The sequence below is a fragment of the Alosa pseudoharengus genome, unplaced genomic scaffold (genome assembly GCF_046254945.1).
Source record: "Alosa pseudoharengus isolate Yale_2024_CS ecotype anadromous, Long Island Sound unplaced genomic scaffold, YU_APseudo_1.1 YU_APseudo_1.1_scf_2, whole genome shotgun sequence".
NCBI lineage: Eukaryota > Metazoa > Chordata > Actinopteri > Clupeiformes > Clupeidae > Alosa > Alosa pseudoharengus.
The window spans coordinates 1305987-1333746 of record NW_027468663.1 but is presented as its reverse complement, the minus strand read 5'-3'; the positions used below and the strand labels follow the sequence as shown (position 1 = coordinate 1333746).

Genomic DNA, 27760 nt, shown 5'->3' with positions numbered 1-27760 from the left:
CTGCTTGCAGCTATATTTTTATTTTCATCTTGTATGCAAACAAAATGAAAAAATAGTTTTGTACCTGGCTTTATCATATGTTCAGATCTATCTACTGAAAATATATGCAAAATCGCGCATATTTAATGAGGTAATGCCTAATTTGCATAATTATTCAAATTTCTAAAACTTGTAATACATTTTTTGTTCATACTTGTGTAAGTAATCAACTGAGGAAGTTTCATGGTGATGTCTATTATTTAAACATTTTACCCTATTCACCTGTAGTGTCTCGCCTTAATACATGAAATTGTGGCATATTTGGGTAGCCTAGACTCTGCCGAAAAAACAATAGCATGTGTGTATGGCGCTTACAATGACCAGGATAAATGCTTCTAACTAAAGGTAATGAAAATGCCATTAAAACAGTCTAGGGTTCTAAGGGTCAACACATGAATTGCACATTAATTAAGGACCAAGCATAACGCGTAATTGTTTTTAATCACATTAATCGCGTGCCGCCAAATATATTTTTATTTTACATCGTCACTTTTTCTGTTATCAACAATCCCCTTTGGCTGGTATTTGGCTATTTTAACCCTTTGATGCACCGTTTCTTTATTATGACCGCCGCGCAGCGAAGCGGCGGTCATATAGGTTTAGTCAGATTTTTTCTTTTTTTTTCTTTTTCGCATGTCCAAATTTCCGTCAAGGATTCCCGGGACACCGGGGTAGAAGACCGGGGTAGACGAAACTTGGTGGGCATGTAACCCCACATGGATAGCATGGAACCATCGTTTTTCGTTTTGATCTGTAGCCCCCCCGCTGGACTGCACCCCCCGAAAGGAGGGTAGGGCAGACACAGTTTTCTGTGAATATCTCGAGAACCGTAAGGTTTTTTGTATGTTGATCTCAAGGGGCCATGTCAACCCATTCCATAACCACTCATTTCATGTATAGCGCCACCTAGTTAAACACAAAAAAGTAAAAATGAGGTGTTGTAATCGCAGGTATCTGTGACCTAACATAGTCAAAACTGCACGAAATTGGAAGTGTAGGATCATTATGACACCCTTTGAATGCACACCAATTTTCGTGGAATTCCGTTCATGGGGGGCCACACAATAAATTAATTTATGTTACTATACACCAACTGGCCTGTAGGTGGCCGGAGACAGTTTTCTGTGAATATCTCGAGAACCGTAGGGCATAGGAGGTCCACCTTTTTTTTGTATGTTGGTCTTAAGGGGGCATGTCAACCCATCCCATTACCACTTATTTCATGTATAGCGCCACCTAGTTAAAAATTAAAAAGCAAAAAAAGAGGTGTTTTCATCACAATATCTCTGGCTGACATGGTCAAAACTGCACGAAATTGAAAGTGTAGGATCATTATGACACCCTCCGAATGCATGCCAAGTTTTGTGAACTTTCGTTCATGGGGGGCCTTACAATAAAATAATTTATGTGTACATTTAGTGACCGTACACCAACAAGGATTCCCGGGACACTGAAAGACCGGGGTACACGAAACTTGGTGGGCATGTAACCCCACATGGATAGCATGGAATCATCGTTTTTCGTTTTGATCTGTAGCCCCCCCGCTGTACTGGACCTCCCGAAAGGAGGGTAGGGCAGACACAGTTTTCTGTGAATATCTTGAGAACCGTAGGGCCTAGGATGACCAATTTTTTCCGTATGTTTGCCTCCAGGGGTCATGTTAACCCATTCCATGTGCACACATGTGCATAAACAGATACACACGCACACACATACATTCACAGTAATCATACGTATGACACATGCTCACACAGTAGACATATGTACGCATGCATGCACATGCACAAACACACATACGCAGGTCAACACACAAGCACGCACACACGCACACACACACACACACACACACACACACACACACACACACAGATAAACATAAACATGTACACGACACATGCACACAATTCAAGAATTTCTCAGAATTATGAACAGGCAAGATGGGGGTGGGGTTGTATAAAATGAATTTTACATGTGAAATCTATGAACTAATCATGTTTTGGTACTTGTTGTCTAGCAGATACCAGTGAGAATTGAGTGTGGATAATGCAATTTGTGCAGGAATTTCTTGCATTATGATGGCTAGAGTTGCGGGTCTTGAATAAATCATTAGCTATACCCGCAATCCCGCGCTGATTTTTAGGCCCTGTAAACGTTGGCGACCATGCAGGAATTTGGTGACTGCTTTTATTTTTCCTGTTATTTTCGGGATCTACTGGGCAAGTCCTAAAGATCTACAGGTCGATCGCGATCGACGGGTTGGCGACCACTGCGATACATGATGGTGGGTTGACTGAGTAACTGTGTAGGTAGTGTACACCGTGGATTTCTCGACAGAGAAAGTTTCTATTACAATGGAGGTGGGGCCCCAGCACCTGCACCGTAAGCCGGCGACCCGGGTTCGATTCCCGCCCCGTGGTCCTTTCCGGATCCCACCCCGACTCTCTCTTCCACTCACTTCCTGCCATTCTCCACTATCCTGTTGCATTAAAGGCATAAAAGCCCAAAAAAATATACTTTAAAAAAACCCACAAAAAAAACAATGGAGGTGGGTGCAAGTATGCGATGTTGCTAGCGATATTTTTTATTTAATGATTTAAGGTTGTTTACACAGCAGTCAGTGTAAACTATGAATATTACTAGCATGCAGTAGTCACAGACTTCTTGGATCAAAAATAGTAACTTTATTATCGAATATGCTTCTGACCACATTATTACATGCTAGTTAGCTAGTCATGCACTTGCTGGCTCAATAAGTGGAAACACATTTTCAATTTGCCTGAAGTTATCGGAGCCCCCACGGCTTAGTACGTTCACTAACGTTATGATATGGCAGCAATGAGATAACAGGTAGGCTAATACCTTACAACAGTGGTTCCCAAACTTTTAACAGGCATGTACCCCCTGAGACATTATGATCTTCCGGAGTACCCCCAACACCACCAATTGTTAACAAGTTTTTTTTTAATTGTTTTATTAATATTTATTTTTATCAATTTTGTCGAGAATAATGAATAGGATCATAAACATATAATACAAATCTCATCAATAGTCAACATATGATAGGCCTACAAATGTGCTAAATATAATGATTTTAAATAGATCTGCACCTAATCTCACACACAATTGTCTTGTTGAATGCAGTGATCTTATCTGCTAGGTGCTTGTCTTTGCCTTGTAACTGGAGATTTAACTCATTGAGCTTTTCAAATATATCGCTAAAATAGGCCAGCTTCGTCAAGAAATGTTCATTAGTGAACGTGCTAGCAGATTCAAACATGCGCTCTTCCTCCAAGAAGAGGCGACTCGGAGCTCAAACATGTGACAGCACTTTACCTCAGGAAAGCCTTGCCTCGCTGTGAAACAGTAGCCTACAGCCTTTTGGTCAGCTCCCATCTCCTCTTAAAGTGCGGAGAATAGACACGCTTTTAAGGGCCGGGTCTTGATGAAATTCACCACTCTCACAACCTCGTTCAAAATCTCATTCAGGTCGGGACTAACTAAGCTGCCTTGACACGAGCGCTTCCCTATGAATAACACAGTGCGTCCATTGCGCATCGGGTGATACCTGGGCCTAGGCTACAGATAAAAAAAATAAATAAATAAATAAAACTCCTGTTTTTCACGTCAGTTCGCGCCCCACCTGGCATGTCTCCGCGGCCCACAGTTTGAGAAACGCTGTTTTACCCTCTCTGTCTCCACTCTCGAATATTTTGTTAATGTGGAGAAAATAGGTTTTTAATGTGCAGTGCAAATGCGGAAGTTAAGTTACCAACGTGGGATAGAGAAAACGTTTGAAAAGGCATATGACTTAGATATTTTTTCGCGTACCCCCTGAAATCAGTCCACGTACCCCTGGGGGTACGCGTACCCCAGTTTGACAACCGTGGCCTTACAACATTATACAATGTCGTTCATAAGTAGCCTAAACAATACATTTGCAAAGTTGACAACGTTGACAAGGCTGGCGGCTAGCTTTATTAATTATCATCAAGGTGTGTGCTAACCTGTATGTAGCCTATCTCCGGGTTGCTTTACATTGAGGTGATACTTCAGACTTGACGAACTCCTATGGTACGAAAATTCCTTACTGTATAAATCACAGAGGAAGAGTTTGGTTCCAAAACGATATATCCTCCATTTTAATGAATTTTCATAAATCATGTTTTAATTTTGTTTTCCAAGTAATTTCAGTGGACATGTAGTTGGGTATTGTTGTTTGATTTATCCTGTATAACTGCAATTTTATTGATATTACCTGAAATACACAATTAAATAACATGACTCATTAATGTTTTCAAAAATGGATTGATAGCATTGTGGACAGGGGTGGATCTAGAGATTTTTTCCTGGGGTGAGGTTCCAGGAGGGGGGCCATGGACATTATTCAAAATGTCATTGAAATGCAATCCTCCTCTCCTCCTAAGCAATCTAGATGAGTTTTCTTTCTTTCTTTTTTCTCTGTGCCTGAAGTTCAGACATTTCTGAAGATTTCAGGCCTATTGGACATGAAGACATAGTAGGCATAGTATTAGAATAAAGATAAGTTTAAATATTTGTTGAACCAAACCAGGTGAAACTTGCTTGAAAACTTGCTTGAAACACACACTAGTTCAGACTAACATTATATAAAATAGGGTAGACTAGACTAATTTGTAAAATCGATTTGAAATGTTTTAACTTCCTATGGAATGGGCATTTTTGTGTCTAGACCAGGTCTTGTGAAGCCGTGTGCAAAAGTAGATCAAAATAAAATGAAAAATGAGTAATTTAGACCATTATTTGCTAAGGTATGCTCATGCGTTTTGTAAAATGCCCAATGGAAACTCCCCATAGGACTTTTGGTTACCCAAAATGCATACTGACAATAAAAGCCTTACTGTGTGGTTTCTGGACTATTTGGATTGTTTGTCAGAGGTTCTGATGGAATGACTACACTATGGAATAATTACAGAAATGTCTTTGCATTTTCTTTGTTGGTTCAATGGGTGTGGATAAGATGGATTATACATCTGCACAACAAATATTGGATAAAACAATGGATAAAAATATGGATTCCTGTGACTATTTCAATACCCAATTTGCTGCATTTATCTTATTGATAAGGATACACACTGCAGCTAGAAGGTAGGGAAGCACCGGAGGGGGAGGAGGGCAATATGATACAATTTAATTGTGACATAGTAAGATTAATCTGACAATATAAAGCACTATACAGATTGTACATGAAAAAGGTTGTCATATATGGATTCCCAAGTGTCCAAGCTTTCAAATGGTGCATTACTATGCTACATAGCAATATGGTGCAAATGATTTATAATGTTGGGGGAGAGGGGGGTGGGTGTGTTGTGGAGGGCACACTGTTTCATAACAAGTGTTATCCTGCAGCCTAGGTTACTTACAGATTGTGGCATTGTGCTAGTTAGTTTGTTTAACCAACCAATAAAGTTGTGTTGTGTGAATAGTGTTCACACTACATGTTAAACTGTAGCCTACCCTATGGGCTCAGGCACAGGCTACTTCAGATCAGGTCACTGAACGTTTCTTAAAGACATGTCAATCAACACTGATTTTGTCTCTGAGCAAGAACAGTATAGCAAAGATCAGTATAGCAAAGGCTAATGTGAATAATAAAAGAGTTAAATGTGAATAATTAAAGAGTTAAACGTTTTGCACAGCCCAGTTTAGGAGACATTTAACTCTTTAGGTTATTCACATTAGCCTTTGCTATACTGATAAGGTCTGTGTATTTGCTTCACCTTTTGCCGATCTAGACCAAGTCCAGCACGTAACCTATTCATCAAATTAACTCGTTGTGTCTATATTTCTGTCTCATATCGCTAACTTTAACAACATTAAAACAAAACCGCCAATGCTACGTTGCTACACTAATCTCAACGTCTTTTACTAACAGAAGTTGAAAGTTTCAACTAGCCCACCTGTGACATCTCTAGGCACCTCTCCTCGCCGTGCTCACATTCCAGCATTTCAGACGCACCTAGGCCTATCTGCGCTCACAAAAGGAGGCTATACCTGCGCGAGCGTTCTGTTCACGTTGCCTCTGCAGCAACAAGCTTCCACTGATGTTTAGTAAACGCACATAGCCTAACATTCGTTGCTGACATTTTTAATGGCGCTCTGGCAACACCAAGATGTGTTTGCGTCTGCACAATAGTAAACTCAGCTCATGTTGACCACCCCCCCCCCCCTAAATATTTTCTCATCGGTTCTGCACAAACCACGCAAGTCAGTCATTTTGGATTCAAAACGGCGAATTTCGCCGAAAGGTGGAGTTTGCATGCCTGTAGACCTCTTCGATCATCTTCCCAGTGTCTTCTGTGTTCCTTCTGCCTCTCTTAAATCCAAAGGTGACCAAGCTTTCTCTGTCTATGCTCCCCAGCTTTGGAATAGCCTTCCTGATGTTGTGAAATCCTGCCCCACTATTAGTAGTTTTAAAGACCTACCTCTTCTCCATAGCTTTTAACACTCCCTGACTCCCTCACCTCTCCCTTTTTTTTATATGTTTATATGTATGTATATGTATTATTGTTATTATTATTATTATTATTTTTATATATTTACCAACAAGGAGCACCCAAGAGCAAGACTGTATTAAGACTACAGATCCTGTGCTTCCTCTGCCCACAACTGTTTCAAAATAAAAGTCCTCATTACAATAATTCTATATTAAATAATTTAACCATTTAAACTATCCAACTATTTAACTGTTAACTTTATTTTACTATTCCAACTGTCAGTTATCAACTAAACCTCTAGCCTACTATATTAAACCACCACCTACCTAGCAACCAATTTAGCAACCATTGAAATTAAGCATCTATGTCAGTTTCCATAGCAACCAACATGATTATACTAGCAAACCACTGTAGTAACTCCTTTATTTCTGATATTAGCCACCATGGACACCCTAGCAACAAACTAGCAACGACTTCAAGTACCCTAGCAACAGCCTAGCAACCACATTCACAGTTAAAACCTAGCAACCAACATCATTAACCTAGCAACCACCATAATTACTCTAGCAACAGTCAGTTGTCATCAACTTTGACTCCCGCCAACTGTTTCCTCTGCCCACAACTGTTTCAAAATAAGTCCTCAATACAATAATTCACTATAAAATAATTTAACTATTTAAACTACTCAACTATTTAACTGTTTGGCCATTCCAACTGTCAGTTGTCATCAACTATGACTACCCGCCAGCTTTTTTCTCTATCTGACCTCCAACTTTCTACTGAAAATTTCCCCATAGACTTAACATTGCCGATTATGGCATCACAATAGGGCACTTGGAATCCTATGCCAAGTGTTCCGGCCAGAGCCATATGGTTCCGGCCACCTCCAGCAACTGTCTGTCTAAGGCTTTAAGCATACAATCTGGCTCTCTTAAAGGAACACGCCACCCAATGTCAGTAGTAATATATGTTCTTACCTTAACTTTCACGAGTTGAGTCATACCTCTCCCGTGTCGGTACGTGCACTCAAACGATCTGGTGAGTGGCACGAATGTGTTAGCATGTTGCTATGCTAGCGGGCTCAGACGTAGAAGTAATCAAAAACATCCACGTTTTCCCGACTTAAATACAGTTACACGAGTAGTTGATTAAAATGTCTACGGTCAAACAACATGAAACGTGGCGATTTTCCAAGCGAATAAACAGGAGAACTACAATGTTTGGCGCAATAGCACTTGGGCGTACTTCAACCTAGCATAGTAATATTAATTAACAACTAATTGTAGATCCTATCCACCACAGAGTATAGAATCCATGCTTGATCGACCCCTCAGCCTCTCCCTCCCCTCTGAGAGAGAGAGAGGCACACACACACTAGAGATGCGCTGATGGGCTATTATTTCAACCATAACTGCATAGCAAAACTTATCATCCATCCGCCATCCATCAGCACCAAAGTTTTTTGACCAATTTTCAAAACAGCACCCGCCCACCATCCGCTGTTTGTTTTAATGTATGGGTGATGCAGCGCTGCTGACGTGAAGCTAGAAAGCTCTTGCCTGTTCTAGAAAGACTGATCCAATGCAGCAAATATATTAAAAGGCTAATGTCCTACATTGGTGTAGCCTATCCCCAGAATATCAGCAGCAAACTCAGTCTGTGTCTCGCAAAACAGTCTCCAAATAAAACGCACATCGGCATGTCGCCTATTCTGCCAGCTTGTGCAAATATATCATCCAAAATGGTTGATTGCATTGAAACAAACAGCGGATGGTGGGCGGGTGCTGTTTTGAAAATTGGTCAAAAAACTTTGGTGCTGATGGATGGCGGATGGATGATAAGTTTTGCTATGCAGTTATGGTTGAAATAATAGCCCATCAGCGCATCTCTAGTGTGTGTGTGCCTCTCTCTCGCTCAGAGGGGAGGGGGAGGCTGAGGGGTCGATCAAGCATGGATTCTATACTCTGTGGTGGATAGGATCTACAATTAGGTGTTAATTAATATTACTACGCTAGGTCGAAGTACTCCCAAGTGCTATTGCGCCAAACATTGTAGTTCAGTAATTCGCTTGGAAAATCGCCACGTTTCATGTTGTTTGACCGTAGACATTTTAATCAACTACTCGTGTAACTGTATTTAAGTCGGGAAAATGTGGATGTTTTTGATCACTTCTACGTCTGGCTACATCTGAGCCCGCTAGCATAGCAACATGCTAACACATTTGTGCCACGCACCAGAGCGTTTGAGTGCACGTACCGACATGGGAGAGGTATGACCCAACTCGTGAAAGTTAAGGTAAGAACATATATTACTACTGACATTGGGTGGCGTGTTCCTTTAAGACTACAGATCCTGTTCAACCGTTTCCTCTGCCCACAACTGTTTCAAAATAAAAGTCTCAACTACAATAATTCCCTATTAAATAATTTAACCATTTAAACTATCCAACTATTTAACTGTTCAACTATTCCAACTGTCAGTTATCATCAACTATGCCTCTAGCCTACAGTACTATATTAAACCACCACCTACCTAGCAACCAATTTAGCAACCATTGAAATTAAGCATCTATGTCAGTTTCCATAGCAACCAACATGATTATACTAGCAAACCACTGTAGTAACTCCTTTATTTCTGATAGTAGCCACAACCTAGCAACGACTTCAAGTACCCTAGCAACAGCCTAGCAACCACATTCACAGTTAAAACCTAGCAACCAGCATAGCAACCACCATACTACTCTAGCAACAGTCAGTTGTCATCAACTTTGACTCCCGTCAACCGTTTCCTCTGCCCACAACTGTTTCAAAATAAAACTCCTCACTACAATAATTCCATTTTAAATAATTTAACCATTTTAACTATCCAACTATTTAACTGTTCAGCCATTCCAACTGTCAGTCGTCATCAACTACAACTCCCGCCAACTGTTCCCTCGGTCCTCAACTTCAACTTCAAAATAAGTCCTCAATACAATAATTCCCTATTAAATAATTTAACCATTTAAACTATCCAACTTTTATGTTCAACTATTCCAACTGTCAGTTGTCATCAACTACAACTCCCCACCAAACTTTTTTCTCTATCTGATTTTAAACAATATTCAACAATATTTTATTCAGCAGACATTTTTCCATTTTCATGCACTCGTAATTGCCAGGAATTACATTCTCTAGTTAATAGTTTAAAAAGTATAAAAGTTACAAAGATGAAAAATACAAAGCCCACATGTCCTAAGTAAAACCTACGTAACATAGTTTGAATTAAGTTTCTACGTTAAACGGTTGAAGCTGCATTAACTGCATTAGAAGAAGAATAAGAAGAAGAAGCCTAGGAAGAACAGTACAGTGCATTTTCATGCACTGTAATTATGCTGAATCCTGAATAGGCTCATAACAGGGTTCTTGCAGGTTTCAGTAAGTCAAATTTAAGACCTTTTTAAGACATTTTAAGACCTACACAACGCATTACCAAAAAATATTCAAATCAAAGAAATTCTGAAAAAATTATTGAAAAGTCGTTGAAAAAGCATTAATTTAATTTACAGATAAAGCAATTACAGTAGTAACCTTCCTCATCCAACATATACAACCCAACTGCTTTTGACATTGCTCACTTGTAGTATACTCAAGGAAAAATATCCGTGTCACGTGCCAAATGCCCTAAACCTTAAGCCCTAGATTACAAGTTACTTTATTAGTTACTTTCAGCAGCTGCCGACAACACCCCCCGCAGCCTCAACATAAAAATGACAACCGGTTTTGCCAATATTCACTTTATTGGAAATGCATTTTAACAGTAATGTCAACAATGTATAGCAGACATCCCATCCTGAAAAAAAGTAATTTTAGGGAGGTAGCCCTTTAGCCTACTTAGATACTGAAATTCAGATGTTTGTTCAATAATGTCTAGTCAGTACACCAAATAAGGAAGGCCTATAGATAGAAATTGTGATGATAAAATATGTAGATTTTGGTAGTTTCATTTTCAACAAGAGAACAAACGGGAGAGCGCGGTGTTTGCAAAGAAAAGGCTTTTCATGTAGCCTTGGCAACTAGCCATCTAGTATAGGCCTGATATAACAAATTAAATGACACTTGTTAAACTCACCTCAACAAGTCTTTTGCAGCCATGGGCAATGCTACAAACAGTGCAGTGTGCAAAAATATTATTATGTTTTACTCTTACTGTATGAGACAAGGGTACACTTTTGTGTAGTCTGATGTGAAATGGGTCAATGTTCCTTTTTGGGGGCCACTGACTCTGCCATGACGCTCCTGTTCCTAGATACACTAGATACAACTGATTAATTTAGTTCGGGAGAAAAATGATAAAAGCCCACCTACACTGAAAATTGATTGGTTGATTTAGCAAAACAGGCCAGGATGCTCTCGGTCTTGGATGCACTTCAGGCACACACGCACCAACCCTCTCTCTCTCCCTCTCCATCGTGTGCGCGCTAAAATCTGATGCACACGCGATTTGGTCTGGCTTGCGCGCTCTTGTTCGTTCTAGATTGCGGGAGATTTTATCCGATTTGCGGGCGTCAGGAAGCCGCTAACGGGAGACTCCCAGAACTTCGGGAGACTTGGGATGTCTAGCTAGACAGCACTTTGTCATCAGCACAGAGTGTACAACATACCTTAATGTTATCATGTTTAGCAGACACAAACTCAAAATAATGACTGTATAGCTAAAATGCGCATCCTCACTCTATTGTTGTTTATGTTTGTGTTGCTGCGTGGTATTACACGTGAGTCATCATGCTGAAAACGTGAGCGTTAATCCCCGAAGAAAAAAGCAAAGAATATATATTTTACTAAGGTAAATGACAAAAATAGTAGGCCTAACACACAGTGACTTGGAAAAGTAACTTTAATCTGATTGCTAGAAATAGTAGCGTGTTAGACTCGTTACCGAAAAAAGTGGTCAAAATAGAGTAACGCGTTACTGGCATCACTGGATCTAGCCATGTCTTGTTGGGAGTAGGCCTACACTTTCCCATTTTCCATACGTAGCCGAACTTTAACAAATTCTGAGGAGACGCAGACGTATTTTGTGGGCAGGTATTGCATTTATCACAGGATTTGTAGATTTATCACTGCATAGGCTACGTACCAACACCAATATCCCCCAGAAAGAACTACAACACACTGAACTAATGTTTTGAGAGCAGCATTCTGCTGGTTTTGTTACAATTGTAGCAAAGACGCTAGAGCTCTACTTTGCAAGCTACAACTCAATACTTTTTTGCTACTTTGTAATAACTTTCTGCGGCCAGCGTTTCTGGAAATGAACGATGGTAAAATATTTTTTAGACCTGACTAAATTAATTTTAAGACCTCGGAATGAAAATCTTGCCTTAAATTTAAAGTTCTGAATTTTAGGCTTTTTAAGACTTTTTAAGACCCCGCGGGAACCCTGTCATAGGGTTGCTGCCTGAAAAAAAAAAAAAAATACCACAAACGTTTTTAGAATATTACAATAACAGTTTGGTTCTGCTCACCTCTCACACATGTCAAAGATGAAGAGACAAAAGGAGCCGAAAACAATGGGGCCTATTTGCTTCCAGTACACAGAAAAGCGGTTCCTCTCTGTCTGGTCCTACAATAAAGAATAAATAAATCAACACTGGAATATTAGTGACTATATCAAAAGATACCATCAGATACATCACAAACATAACAGTTCTGTTAGGTTATTTATTTGTCAATTCTTGTCAAAATGGCTAACAGCAATTGAGGAAGATAAAATTATGTCAAAATAAAACATGCATCAAATGTACAGATTGTTATACTTCTATCACCATGTGCTTCAATAGTTCAATTCCTACCTTAAGGTTTTCAATTTCACCAAATTGAGGTCCTCTGCTCACACCAAGGACCTTGGCAAAGCCTTGGTTTTTGGGACACTCCTAATCATTATCCATCTCTTAATTCTCAGGAATAAGTGTTCAGTTTTGCTACTATGCTTATATTTATAAGCCCACTGCTTTCTCACAGTATCCCGATCCATCTTCATGACTAGTAACAACTATTTAAAAATAAATAGGCATAAAATAAACATTGTGGGCTCTAAATCAGCCATTACAAAGACCCTTTCAATTTTACCCTCTCCATAGATAGCTACACCATATGCCTCTGCCTCACCATACTACGTCCTTTCCTCACCCACACAGAGTGCAGAAATACTTCTGTTGCATTTCACATTGACTGCTGCCGTTCCATTCAGTCCTAAATAGTCCGCATAGTCTGTCTGCCTCTTCACCACCTCCATGTCTTAAACTGTCTGTCCACTAGCCACTTTACCAGTCTTCTGCCTCACCGTTTGCGTGCTATATTAGCACATACGCACAACCCCTCCCTCCATGCCACAGCCGATCTGTGACCACACTTATACCTTCCTTAATATAGTTATATATCAGTGGCGGCCGGTGGTTAAAAAAATAACGGAGGAAGGAATGTCTGCTTGATTGGTGTTAGTGGCAAATGTGAGGTTGTGATGGTGTTGGTGGCAAATATGTGAACAATAGAGTATGTAGGCCGCCTACCCAGACACATTTATAGCAGCAGTATGTACTATGTAGCATTTTAACTGGCAATGTTGTGCAATAAATGCTGTTCTGACATTCTCAGGGGGGATCTGACCTAAGGAGCTAGGCTAGCATGCAGCAGCCAGAAAAGTTGTGGGTTCAATTCTTGGCTTCCACCATTGTGCATTTGAGCAAGGCACTTAACCCCAAATTCCTCCAGGGACAATGGACTTTGTAATATAATTTAAATATATAAGTTACTTTGGATAATTGTGCTAAATTAATAAATGTAAATGTAAATAAATGTAAATTTAGGTCTGGGAAGTCAGGGAAGATATGTAGGTCTAGTTATGAAATACTGTTTTCCAGATGTGCAAAATTATGGAAAGTCTGGAGGTTTTGCTCAATGTAATACATTGGCAGAAAAGTCTATAATACTAAAAATAGACACTTGTTTTATAAAACCATGTAACTATTTACCATTAAACAATAGACCTTAAATGTGGTTATTTGTAACATGCTACTGTTTATAAAGCCAAATCGATATAATTTAAAGACAGGTTGTAATAGCTAAGTGGGAATTTATGAAAGCATACTCGAAAGGCAAATGTTATTGAAGACGTCATTAAAGGAATGCATCATGGTCTGAAACATTCATTAACAATGTTACCATCCAAAGATACACTTAGAACGGTGAAAACAAGAACATTTTAACAACAAGAACATTATTTAGCAATTGTTTAGTTAAGGCATAACTTGGATGATTATAACAACGCATAACTATCCAAAAATGTTTTATCACCAAATGAACTGTCCACGTATGTGACGGGCCAGCAGTAGCTGATTGTTTTCTGTGCTAACGTTACCAGTTAGCCATGAGTATTTGTCTGACTATGTATGTAGCATTCAGTAGCCTACACTAGCCTTACCATCTTGTTTTGGAATATGAATTTTTGGAACTGGTCTTCCTGCTTTGACCCTAACCTTCGCAGTGTATTTGAATGTATAAAAGATTTGAGATTGTCCTCTGATTCCATTGTACTGTTTATTTCACGAGCAAAAAACAAGCTTTCCGTTCAACACAAGATTCTTAGCTGTATGACTGCAGATAACGTTCTTGCACCGTTGCCGCTAAAAACAGCACCCCCTATCGCAATTGAAAATTACTGTACGGAGGAGCTTCCTCCCTTGGCCATTGAAAACGACGTGATTCACAAGCCGCTGGGGTCCGAGCTTTACTGTCTATGGGTCCGAGGCGTTTATAATGGACTTCAATGAGGGGCTTGAGGAGGAAGCTCCTCCATACAGTAATTTTCAATTGTGATAGGTGGTGCTGTTGGCATTTTGACCTAGGGGAACGATTTTGTTCATTCAAAGTGTTAAAAATAGTAATATTAACAGTAATTTATCAGATTAGTAATTCACTTTATATATTTTTTATTTTTCTCTGAAATGTTAGGGAGGGTGTTCCTCCCTTTCCTCAATGAAGGAGCCTCCTCTGATATATATATATAGACTTTATTCCTGCACTGTTGGACTGTTTGACTTACTCATTTGCACCATCACCATGACACTCATTCACACAGAGCACCTTACCTCACCTTATGCACAGAGAATCACAGGCTCAGTCCCTGCCTCAGCAATTGCAAGCACATCTTGATTGATCAATCACCCCCTATGTGGATACTGTTGATTGATTGATTAAGTTGAAGTGTTATTTAGTATAATTTGTATTTTAGTATATTTAGTATATATTTATCTTCTACGGTCCTTATTGCTTAGTTGTGTTTTTTAATATTATATACTTTTAATTACTTTCTGCTGTTAGTGAATGTGTGTGTTGTCTGTATTCTACTGTGACCTTGAATTTCCCCTGGGGATCAATAAAGTATCTATCTATCTATCTATCTATCTATCTATCTATCTCTTCCAAAATTCTGCAGCAAGAATCATTACATTCTAACCAGCCAAACAGGCAGTACCTTGTGGGGTTATGGATGTTTGTGGAAGTTATGTGGGCAAACATGTTCAGTCCTCTGTAAGCTTTCATTACAGAAATATTACTGAAGTCTGAAAAGTGGAACACATAATTTAACTTTCAAGGCAAGCATGGCGTACAACTTAAAGTACATTTATTTTCTAAGGGTTAGAAAAAGTGCATCCAAATTCAGGGATACAGGAATAGCAAACAGAAGAACGTCCTTTAAATATGAAGAAAAATGGCAGATCAAACAAAATATTATACCAGTGGTCACCAAGTCGGTTTTCATTCAAGCTGAAAATTATTTATGCTGACTTGGTTCTGGTGTTACTGACCATGAGATGTTCTCCACAGAAGATGATCCAGAAAGACAGAAGCATAGCATAGAAAATGCCCTGGCGAATATCTCCAAACAAAAGCATCCATGTCCAGTTGAAACCCACTGAAAACCATTCTACAGGAATGTTGATAAAGGTCATGGAGATCCCCAAAGCAAAGATCATCCTGTTGAGAAGAAATGAATAAAGATGTAAGACATTTTTTATTACAAATAATGAGGATAAGATGAGTGCAAAAATGATCAACATGAGTAATTAAAAGACAACTAAAACTTGAGCTCCAGCAATGTGTAAAAAAACAAATAAATACCATTGTGGGTCATAGACATACCAGTGAAATTGTAAATGCATTCATTCAGTTTCTCATGAGCCCATCAAATTGGATTAATTCAGATCTGGTGTTAAAGGAAAACTTTTCACATAGATCTCAGTTTCTCAAGGCATATTTCTTCATCTTTAGCTTCGCCTCTGCTGAAAAGTGTCTCATAACACGCAAGCCTAATCATCTTGTAAGCTAGCCTACAAGAGACAGACAGTAATCTGTCTGTCTGACAGACAGTAATGCACTCGCTCTATACTTAAAATAAAGCATTAATGATATCCAATATTTTACAAAGTTTCAGATCAATCAGTTAAGGCCTTGACCATTTCTGGCACATTTCCTGCTTGGCCATGTGGTGGCGCTATGCCAGGCAGGCCCATTGGGTGTCTGGATATCATCATAATCATAATATATATTAACCTGAGAAGTTTCATACCATTCATTTAATGCACTGTGACTGACACATTTCCTGTTTATGTGGTGGGATATTAAAATAAGAGCTGTCAAAATAGTGTGCTAATTTCGATTAATTAATTACAGAAACATTAACACATAAAAAAAAATTAACACTGATTAATCGCATTTCATAGAAACATGACACAGTGCAGTCTGGCTATAGTGACTGAAGGAGGCAGACGAAAAAGCACGGCTTTGAATGAAACATTTAGCCTAGGCTACCTTTTAAAAAGAACAACCAGACTAATCCTGTTGACAGGAGCATCAATCTACTCTGCAGTAAGGAATTTCCGTTGCCTACCATATGAGTTCGTCAAGTCTGAAGTATCACCTTAATGCAAAGCAATACGGAGGTACGAGTTAGCAACCCACCTCTTGATGATAATAATGCTAGCCGCCATCCTGTCCAAAGTTAACTTTACTAGCGTAGCCTATTATTTGTTTAGCCGACCCTATGACCGACTAACTAACTAACCGACAAACTCCCTTACTAAATTGACTACGTTTGTTGCACACTTGAAACAAAATGTCTTCAAAAGTATGTTGAAGATGGTTACATTTATTTCCATTCCAAAAACTTCACACATTACATTTCCGTTTGCACTTATAGGCTTTTCTTCATCTCATTTTCTTACTGTTTAGTTTTTCTACTTAAATTTGAACTGCTCCATTTCTTATCCTGGACTGCCACCTACTGATAAATAAAAATCTACATGTTTGAATGGCCAAAAAAAGGATAAATCGGGGAGTATATCACATTTTACCTTGGTGTTAGGGTAGCCTACTCTGCACATGTCATTGACAGTGAGTGGTAACTTCAGTCATTTGCATTTATCATGCTAAAAATCTGACACCAGGCACTACACTGATGCCTGAGCCAAAGGGAAAATTATAATAAAAGAGAGAGATGTTGAACTTTAAAGTCTATAATGTTGGTTTGGCTCTTCATTGATTCACTCATCTGCCAAAATTGTTTTTAAGATATGTTCAAAGCAAAAATTGATGCATGCGATTCATTTAGATTCATTAATTACAGAGTATGTAATTAATTGGATTAATTTTTTTAAGCGATTGACAGCCCTAATTAAAATCATAACATAGCACAACATATCAAAAATCCCTTCACAATTTAACATCAGCGACATCTTGGCATCATGTTTGCCAAATTTCACATGAATCTGACAAACCATCTAGGAGGAGTATGTTAAAATTGATAATGTGACATCAGTGTAATTGCCATTCTTTCTGTTGCCAGTTGGTGGCACTATGTCAAATATGCATTATGGGCATGTGAATATAATCATTACCATGGAATTCAATGACCTTTAAAACATTTCAAGCAATGCATGGTGAATTTATGACACATTTATTGTTTATGTTTAAGGGTATTAAAATGGATAATTTTGCCATTTCGGCAAATTAAAACATATAAAAAAAATCTTTGCAATTTAGAATCGACAGCATCGTGGCATCATATATACCAACATTGACATTAATTGGACCAATCGTCTAGGAAAAGTGCGTAAAAATGTCCACAACATATAAAATCTCAATTTCCTGACGTGTGTACCAAATTTCATGAGTTTTCGACCATGGGAACCACCTCAACAAAGGCAAAGTCAGCCACATCCCCCAAAAAATAGAATAATAATCTTTACAAAAATAATAGGGCTTCTGAGCAAGATTGTCCCGGCCCTGCACTGTCGATGCTCAGGCCCTAAAAATGGAATATTTGGCTTAGTCTGCTAAGGGTTAAGGAAGTCATAGCAATGGTTTGTATAGGGCCCCCACCGCACTGGAAGTGGAGAGGATAATGTTAACGTTACAGCAGGCTAAGACAGTGTTTCCCAAACTTTTTTTCACTTCAGATCTAACATGAAACCACCAATATTGTTTTAGGCCACAGGTTCTCAAACTTTTCTATGCCCTTTTCTATTACTTGGATGGGATTTCTCAACATTCTATGGTAAAATATATTCATGAATTACCGCTGCAAACATAATTACCGCTGTCAATGGCAAGAGGTTTTGTGTTGCTGATTTAAGTCTTTCATATCACTCCGCAAGTAGTCCGGTCACTTCTTGCAATGTAACTTCATTTAAAAGTGAAAGCAGACGGTTGATGTAAATAAATGTAGAGTCGTGCATCATGTGGAGTTTATTTCTTTTTGTTTAGGCAAGTAGCCGTGTAATAAGCGGCTTATCCGCTGGCGCGTCGGGGTCCTGTTCGCCCTGTCGGGACTTATTTTCCAATAATGACCGGCGTTCTATAAATTATCCCTTACCTAACGTTACACCATTATCGTTTTTTGTTAATTACGAAAATAGACACTCTAACACACCTTATATGCGATTTTGGGAACGCTATGATGAATAGAACTGAAATAGATGATGATCGAAAACTCGTGACGTCAGGTCAAAACCAGGCCATTTATTTTCGTGGATTTATCATTAGGTGGCTCGCTAGGTTACTCTCCGTAAACTTTACAGGCAACACTTCTCAGGTGCTGAAGGAGAAAATGAAAAAGTTATAAAAGTTACGCTATATCTGTTTAGCTTGGGATTTCTCAGGAACAGAGGCATGTAGAAATAAACGGTTTGTACCCACTGAGAGCTTAAAGTCTCTCCTTTCAAACCATAGTATGTGTCCATAGCTATAACATAGAATACGCTGTGGCTTTACAAAATTCGTCAACAATGATCTAGATTGCTGGCACTCTGGGCCAAAGCTTCTGAAAACAGCACGGCTTTCAAAGTGTTAACAAGCACTTCTTATTACATGTGTACTAATGATCTGTAAATACACAAAATTACATTATGGACAACATAAGAACATGATGTTACATATTGTTATATGTTGTTACACTGTACTTCATTATGTAGATACACTGGAACAAGGACCCCTTAAATAAAGTGTTACCTGTATTTGTGGTGTAACGCCACCTACCGAACACAGTCAGTGAAAAAAGGACGCCCAACAGGAAGTAAGTGCTTCCAATGTATAAATCATCAGATATGTGTATTTGATACACAAACACACACCACATGTGATTGCATTGTTGGATTACGAAATGTCAGGGGTTGTGGAACCTCAGGTGTCATTACCGCTTGCGGCTATATTTTTAGATAAGTCATTTGATTTAACACATTTCTGAGAACTTAAATTCATACTGCACTAATTAAATTATGTTGAAATAAAGTGACAAGCCTTTACTTAAACTTCTGAATTGTATTCCAAAATGTCAAACCACAAAGAGTTATCCTGCTCTATTGTTGAAGTAAACTGGACAGAAAAAAATTATCGGTTATCGGTTATTCTACTCATTTCACCCTCTGGGAATTACTTTGACATGCTCCGATATTTATAATCAGTTCGTGGTCTAGTGATCTAGGCCTAGGTCTGGAGTTGTGTAATGGCCAAAAGCTGTGGGTTTGATACCACAGGCTCCAAGGTGAAACTGTGATTAAGAAAAAAAATAGTTAAGACTTGTCTGGTTTGTAAAGAGTATGATGGGGATTTATTATGGCAACTCCATAGCACTTTAAGTCCGAGAAGAGCTTGAAACGTCACTAATAAAAAGGGAATGTCTCACTTTCCTGTAACATAATAACTAGAAACAATAAAAGTAAACAATACATAATCATAATCACCACAACAGGTCTTACTTTTCCAGGAGGACAGGAGGACGTGTCATCAAAGTGATTCGTCTCCAGTACCAAATCATGATGATGAGAATACTGGGTGTCAGAAAAGTCTTCATCGCAAACCACACCTGTGTGAAGCCACCATTCTGATGGATTCCCTAAAAGGACAAATGCCCATGAATCAGTTCCTGAAGCCTCAGAAATTTGGCAGACGCTTTTGTCCAAAATTACATACAAATACAAAACAATATAATACTTCAATTTAACAGGGAACAATTTAAGATGTTGGTCAGACTGTATGTAGGAGAATAGCAATAATAAACAATAATGTCAATTCAATCAATAGCCTAATTAAATAAACAATGAAAATTAAGGAAAAAAGCAATAATAAAAGTGTGCTTGCCCTGGTCCGGTCACCAACGTGAGCAGACAGTGGCATACGCTATGCTGAACCTGGCTTGATCCAAGCATTCTAACAGTGCCTTTCAGTGTTGGAGCAGTGGCAATACCTCTAAAGCTCTAGGAGAGGGCTATTCAACTATTGGCTTGCGGGGTGAATGCGGTTCGTTGGATTTTACCTGTGGACTGCCTTAAAACAACAGCAGTGATTGGCTGCAACAATAAATAATGTCACGCGTCTTGCACCTCTCAAACTGGGCTATCAGGTAGAGGTCTGCACTCCCGCGGTAGACCCGCGGGTCCCGACGCAAGAGTGCGGCGCGGGACAACTTTTGAAAGCTCTTTGCGGGAGCGGGCGGGATGAGAGAGGTGTGTTCGCGGACGGGACAAACCGATGATTCACTGCACTCCCGCAAATTAAATATATGTGCGTAAAATTAAATATGGAAATGATTAAAGTAGTGTTCATAACTATAGTTCAGCTGGATGTTCTGTTAGGCAGCATTAAAAAACGGGGTTTAAGCATAACAGACGGATAGCAGGCCTATAGCCTATATTGTCATTTACGTGGGTTCAATTTGTTCCAGCTGCTCATTGTCAAAACACGAAATCGAAAGCATGACAGAGGAAGAGGGCACCAGACTAGGCCTACTTCAGTTGTTAACCTACATTCAGAACCAAGAAACTGACATCTGGAGTCTTTCTCAGGTGTGTGTGCTCCTTTCGTGAGACAGAAAGAAAAACTGAATAGGCTATCCCTCCTGCATGCGGGCGGGAGCGGGACATCATGTTACAGATGCGGGCGGGAGCGGGACTAAAAATGACACATTAATGCGGGAGCGGGACAGAATATTGCGGGAGCGGGACAGAATATTGCGGGAGCGGGCGGGCGCGGGACTGAAAAATCAGTCCCGCGCAGACCTCTACTATCAGGTAACCTAGAGAAGAATTGAAATTATGAAATATGACCAAGGCATTCAAATGCTGCTTGTTTGTCAGGATACTTTTTCACTGATTTATTTTAAAAATATGAGCCATGAGTGTGAATGTTATATATTCCATCCCCTAATTCTGTTTTACTGGTTTATTTGACATATAATCTATATGGATTTGCTCTATAAAGACCTTATGTCTGTTTGGGATTGTTTTGTGAGCCTGGGGTTGTTTTGAGAGCCTATTGATGTAGCCTATCTCAGATGTATCTCAGAATAAAGGAATACTTCATATTACTCTAAACCACCGTCTGTAAATCAACTGTATACTACTGTCTACATTGCACTATATTTCTTGACCTGTCTCTGTATATCACCTTTCTATACTTTGCCTCACATTACAACACAGCTCAGATCTTTGGTTGCTATGAAGGCCAATCGTTCTAAATGGATGGTTGCTATGGCCAAAGGCCAGTTCTATCTCTGCCGTTGTCAAGAGGGCATATCGTAGAATTCTGATTAACCTTATCTTATTTGAAACATCTCTATTTTACTTAGCCCACTTCCATACAGTGCGTCCCATTAAGAAGTGGCAACTTCATTCGCGCTTACCGTGATTCACACAGCAGCATTATTAAATTAATCTGTCACCATATGCCTATGCCTACGTTTGCAAAGAAAACATTTTAATTTGATTCACATGAAATGTTACATTTAATGTATGTTGACAATGAGTAGGCTAGTTTTGGTTGTTGGTGGTGTTATTGCATCCCTTAGTTATGCCTACAATGCAAGCTACCTCGCGATTGGAAGCTCCTGTACACAATAGTAGACGCATTTCAAAACATCACGTTAGGAGTTAGGAGTCCTCGCCACTTCTTTTAAGCCAGGGGTGGGCAAACTTTTTGGCTCAAGGGCCACATTGGGTTTTGAAAATTGGCCGGGGGGCCGCACAACAACCCCCCCCCCCCCCCATCCCCCACATGACACACGCATAAAAAAATACATTTTTTATAGCCTATAATTTAGTATGAAAAGTATTTGTTTTAAAATATTAATTGCTTAAAAATACTGCTAATTTTATGCTGTTTAACAAATGTATAAATTGTGCACTGTCGCTTTAAGACAGTCGCTTTAATTCACGTTTATTTCTCAATGATCTTCTGCCTGCTAAGCTATGGCTAGTGCTGTACCTACGGCTGGGCCCTCTCAGAGTTTTTAAATGGTCAGTAGTGGGAATTACTGTTGCCTTCATGATTTCCTTTTAAAACTTTCTTATAAGAAGAAGATATCAATTATCAACAATCACAAGCCAGCTGGAACCTGCGGCTCTCTCTCCCTCTCGTGAGTGCAGTCGGGTTCCTAATTAAATGGATTGCATAATATTCACGTTAGATCTGCTGCAAAGGAGATGACTAAGAGTTAACTTAGTTTAACATGATGTTATCTCTATTTAACATGATGTTTTGACATTGACATTGTAAACGTTATCTAAGGAGAGTGAAAAGCAGTTTGCAGTAAAGCTAACCAACGTCGTCTCTATCGCAGGAAAAAAATAGCGAGCAGCCTGATAACTAAATGAAATGCTCGGCGGGCCGGATCCGGCCCCCGGGCCGCAGTTTGCCCACCCCTGTTTTAAGCAGTCACAGACTTAGATGCTACTTTTAGGGCTAAAGTGTTAAATAGCAGTCCTAAAGTTATAAGTGACGAAGTTACGAGTGCAAGCATCTCATATCAAATGACCATGGCATTACGCTAAACAACATAAATCCCAATTAGCAACATACATATATATGTATACAACATCCCTATAGCTAGCCACACAAGAAATTAATGATACTAAATCTCTGCTTAGCATGCTTCTCCGCTTAGCATGCTTCTCCGCTTAGCATTCTAATAACAGAAGGGGCACATTTATGTTGACCAGTACAACATGACTCATTATGTCTGTAACTCTATAAAACACTTACTTTCATAAAGGAAGCACACCATCCAGCACATACACATGGAAACCGATATTTTAGGTACTTGGCCACGAACTCAAAAAGCTCTGTTCTAGAATCTTTGCTCTGAACGCTGCGTTGCTAGGCAACATCAAATAAACGAAATGAGTCTTTTCAAGGTATTAAAAGTGTACGTGTGATTACGAATGGATGTGTGTGGTTTGCAATTAGAATAAACAAGAAATAACATTTCCAATAATTTCCCATGATAAATTACATAATATTTGCACCTTCCTTACTTGTGAAGCTCACACGTATTTAGTGAAATGTAATACAACGTTGCCACCTAGCGTTCAGATGTAGGCTATTTAACATTTAACACCGGTACTGACCGGACGTTTTAAAGTTGGAACGGTGTCTCTGTCTCAAAGGGCCTAGGCGCTAGAGCTGACAAAAAATTAGGGAGACGGGAAAAATAATAAAACTTAAGAAGAACAATAAGTGTGCTGCTTGCAAGCACACTTAATAAAACTTAAGAAGAACAATAAGTGTGCTTTGCAAGCACACTTAATAACAATAGCGTGGTAAGACTGCATTAAGGAGAATATCAATAATAAACAACAATGTCAAATGAAGCAACAGCCTAATGAAAATAACTATGTGAATAGGTTAAACATCTAAATAATGTAGTAGCTTCCCAATAATGCAATAACTCCCAACAATGTTATACAAATCTCCTCTTCACTTGTAAAAAATGTAATAAGACCTGATAATGTAATAACTTTCCAATAATACAATAAAATGTCTTTATTAGATCAATGGGAGGTATTATTGTTTTTTGCTGAACCTAATACATATCCAATATTGTAATAACTTGATCAAAGTTGCAACAAATAACTAGAAAACGTAATTCTGAGGAATTATCAGTGCATGAAAATGCAAAACATATTATGTAAAATATACAGTGTTAAAACAGATAATGTAGAGATAGTTACAATGCTTTTGCATAAGTAGACATGGTTGTTGAAATGCTAAATAATGCTGTTTCTATGATTATTGCTAGAGTAATCATGTTGGTTCCTATGGAAACTGATATAGATGCTTTATATCAATGGTTGCTATGTTGGTTGCTAGATAGGTGGTGGTTAAATATAGTTTGGTGGAGGCATAGTTGATTATGACTGACAGTTGGAATGGCTGAACAGTATATAATAGTTGGATAGTTTAAATTGTTTAATAGTAAATTATTGTGTTGATGATTTTTATTTTGAAACAGTTGTGTGCAGAGGAAACAGTTGACGGGAGTCATAATTGATGACAACTGTCAGCTGGAATGGCTGAACAGTTAAATAGTTATGTAGTTTAAATAGTTAAATTATTTAACCCTTAAGAAATATTTTGGATATTTTGGATTTTATGAGTTGTATCTCCTGGGATACGTTGCCCTATTAAGGTATAAAAATAATCTAATTGGTGAACTTTTCCATTTCTCATTTGATACATACTGATAAAATCTTGCTTTCCTTCATCATTTATGTCATAAATACAATTTTTTAAATGGATTTCATATTATTTTTATCAAATTCTACTATATATTATGGAGATGACATCTCATCGGATGCTCTGAATTTACGGGCTTTTTACCGTTGACAGGTGCTTAAACTTTTTCGCAGAAGTACACACAAAGTTATTAAATGAGATAATTTGGCAATTTGGCAGTATTTGTGTAAATTCATTTGGCTTTTCTTTTTGATTTACCAAAATGGCAGCAAAATATAGCCTGTACATACTCAAACAGTGTTATGTTATGTGTATAACAAGGGAACTTTGCAGGGAGCCATCCATACCAAGACCTTAACAGTCACCGCCCACTCAGGTTTTGGAAGTAATAATCTAATTCATATTCTCCTTTGAGAACTGGATTATAAATCATAAAAAATAAAAAGGCCTAGCCTAAATGAATCAAGAGTAAGGCAAAACAAATAGCCTAGTAGCCTAATGAAACATACGGATTGATGTAGTATCTTTGTAACATTATTAAATTAATATGTTACTATGCCTATGCCTACGTTTGCAAAAGAGAACATTTTAATTTGATTCACAATAATGTTACATTTAATTGTACAGTCTAAGGTTAAAATCAGCGATGGCATGATCAAGCAATTATATATACTCATATAGAACTTCACAGGTCTATGTGTGGCCATCCAGTGAAAACTGTTTTGCTTACCTTGAAGTGGAAATGACTTAATGTAAACTGTGGAGTAAGTCATCTTGTCTTACAGTCAAAGTGTGTTAAACTATCATTAGGTTGGCAAACATTGGAAAATGCATTATTCGCAATAGCTGATCATGGGATTAGTAGTTCCTTCGATTGGAAATTAAATGAATACATATTGTATACATATGTATAATATAATGTATTTTTTTTGTTTTTCTATTAGTTTTTGTTTTGCACAAAATTAAATGTTGTACGATCACGATTCACACCATAGCTGGTCAGCCTAAGGCCAGGCCTAAAACACTTTATATAGATTTTTCCAGACATCAAATGGGGAAATTAATGGGGAACTTACATCCAGTACCTGACCCCTTAGGGAGGTAGGTGGTGACGAGTTCTATAAGGTACTGTTCATTGGTTTAGCTGGTTGGCCTGCTCACTTCAGTAAATACAGTGGGTAGTGCTTCGACTTGGCCAGCTTCACTCGCGGTCCGCGCGTGGGATCACGCGGTATCACGCGACTTTAATTTGTATTTTCCCAGTGAGACGCTGCAACAACAGAAACAACCGGTAGATGGCTCAAGTGAGCAGGGTGTCTCGTAAAAAGAAATGGAGCCTGGAAAACCCTACACAGACTTCACTACAGACTTTAGCAGACTGGTTTAGAAATAATTTAATAGCCAGAAATATGCCTGCCCTGCCCTAATAAAGAAATATTTGGTTAACTGCGAGTGAATCCCGTTTGCAGCCGTACAAGAAACGCAGGACAAATTAAACATTCTGGTTTTCTCCGAGTGCAACGATGATAGACAGACATCATTTGGACAAAATATAGAGCATATTAACCTCCGTTGCTCAGCCAAATGCCTTCCTGTTATGTCCTGTTATCACAGAGTTACAGGCGATAAAAGATTTTTGATGGTCACAAGTTTACTTCATATAGCCCAGCAGCAATCTAGGGACTGTTCGTTATTTATTGAAGGGGCCACCGGAGGAATTTTGAGTGCTTCAGTCAAAAGTTGCATGACCCTCCCTTGCCTGCTAGAAATTGTTCAATGACATGAACCTCCCCTGCCAATTGTCGCTGTCTTCCGCCCATGCTGCTTTGCGCCACAGCCACACACTGTGATAACGTTCTTAAATCAATCTTTCCCGTGAGCTTGCATGCTACCAGTCCTTCCTTTTCAAATGTGTTGCGCCTGTTTGCACAATTTCACAAATAATCATATGTGATTAATAATGACAAATAATCCCTGTGCACGGGGACCGAAACAATGCATGCCAACTTTTCCCGTGTTTCTCACGTATTTTAACTTTCCCCCGCTGTCTTGCCGTTTTAATGTTTTCCCGTAGAATATCCTATATTTTAATACTCTCATAACAGCCCTGTCTCTGTGTTGCCCTGTTGCTACCCCTTGCCCTTCCAACGAAACAGATGTCTTCAAATCATCGTTTTCCTTGCTTGAAGGCGAACTTAGAGTGATGTTAACCTATTTAAGTTTAACAGCGTGATTGTCGTGAGAGCACGATTCATTGGCGCTTGCATGTTCGGCCTTATGTCTACGTGCGCACCTGAGGCTACTCAGCTACTAGAGAAAGAATTTCCCCTGTTTGTATGTTCACTCCAAGTTGTCCTACCATAACTTACCAACTCTGCACTGTAGACCCTAACTGGCTATTTATATTTTTCTGTGAAATAAGCAAATGTATTTGTTCAACTTTATGAAGCAGAATTACGCACTAGGCTACTTGGAACATAACACATTTGACAAAGGACAGATGTATGTTATAGTGACAAAATATTAACTTTCAGTGTTTTACGATGTCTTTGTCATGGGGAAGTTTTTTTCCCCATGAATTTATTCTAGGCTACTGTCAGTGACTGCCGTGAGAGAAGCGGGTTCTGTGTTTCGTTCATGTCAGTGACTGACGCGGGAGAAGCGGGGTCTGTGTTGCGTTGCGTTAATTTATTTTAAATTGGGCATGCCGTGCCGTGTCGTCCACAGCTCAGTTCTGACAAAGCCGAATTTACTCCTTTTGACACAATGAGTGCGCGCGTTTGTATGGTTATATTGCTTGACAGGGGGGATCCCAAGCAGCTTTCAGCCATAAGGCTACTTTGAGAACATTTCCTAATTCTCCCGACACTAATATTCAAAATGTTGAAAACTATTTCGGGATAGCCTATTAACTGACCACCCGATTCACGTTGACTGGGGGGCAGGGGGGGGTCATCAGACATTTGTGCCCAGTTAATCCGGCCCTGCCCCCAACAAATCACACCTTCCCACCAGCTGTGACAGCTTAAAAGAAGTCAAGAGGACTCCTAACTCACAGACCTATTCACAAACCGGTTTTGTGGCATTTCGCCTGTTTTGAAATCCTATGCGGCTACAGGAGCTTCCAATCGTGAGGAAGCAATTTTGCATTGTAGGCATAACTAACATGCAATAACGCCACCAACAACAACCAAAACTAGG

At 39.0% G+C, this 27760-nt stretch overlaps 1 protein-coding gene across 1 annotated transcript in view; it reads right to left on the bottom strand.

Annotated features, from left to right (window-relative positions):
- Positions 1 to 27760, bottom strand: part of wls (Wnt ligand secretion mediator) — a 218132-nt gene that overhangs the window by 128005 nt on the left and 62367 nt on the right. Inside the window, exons 5-7 of the mRNA XM_076293367.1 lie at positions 19807 to 19943; positions 15361 to 15529; positions 12019 to 12116 (exon numbers count right to left, since the gene is read on the bottom strand). Coding sequence (XP_076149482.1) covers positions 12019 to 12116; positions 15361 to 15529; positions 19807 to 19943 — 404 coding nt within the window. The remainder of the gene's footprint in view (positions 1 to 12018; positions 12117 to 15360; positions 15530 to 19806; positions 19944 to 27760) is intronic.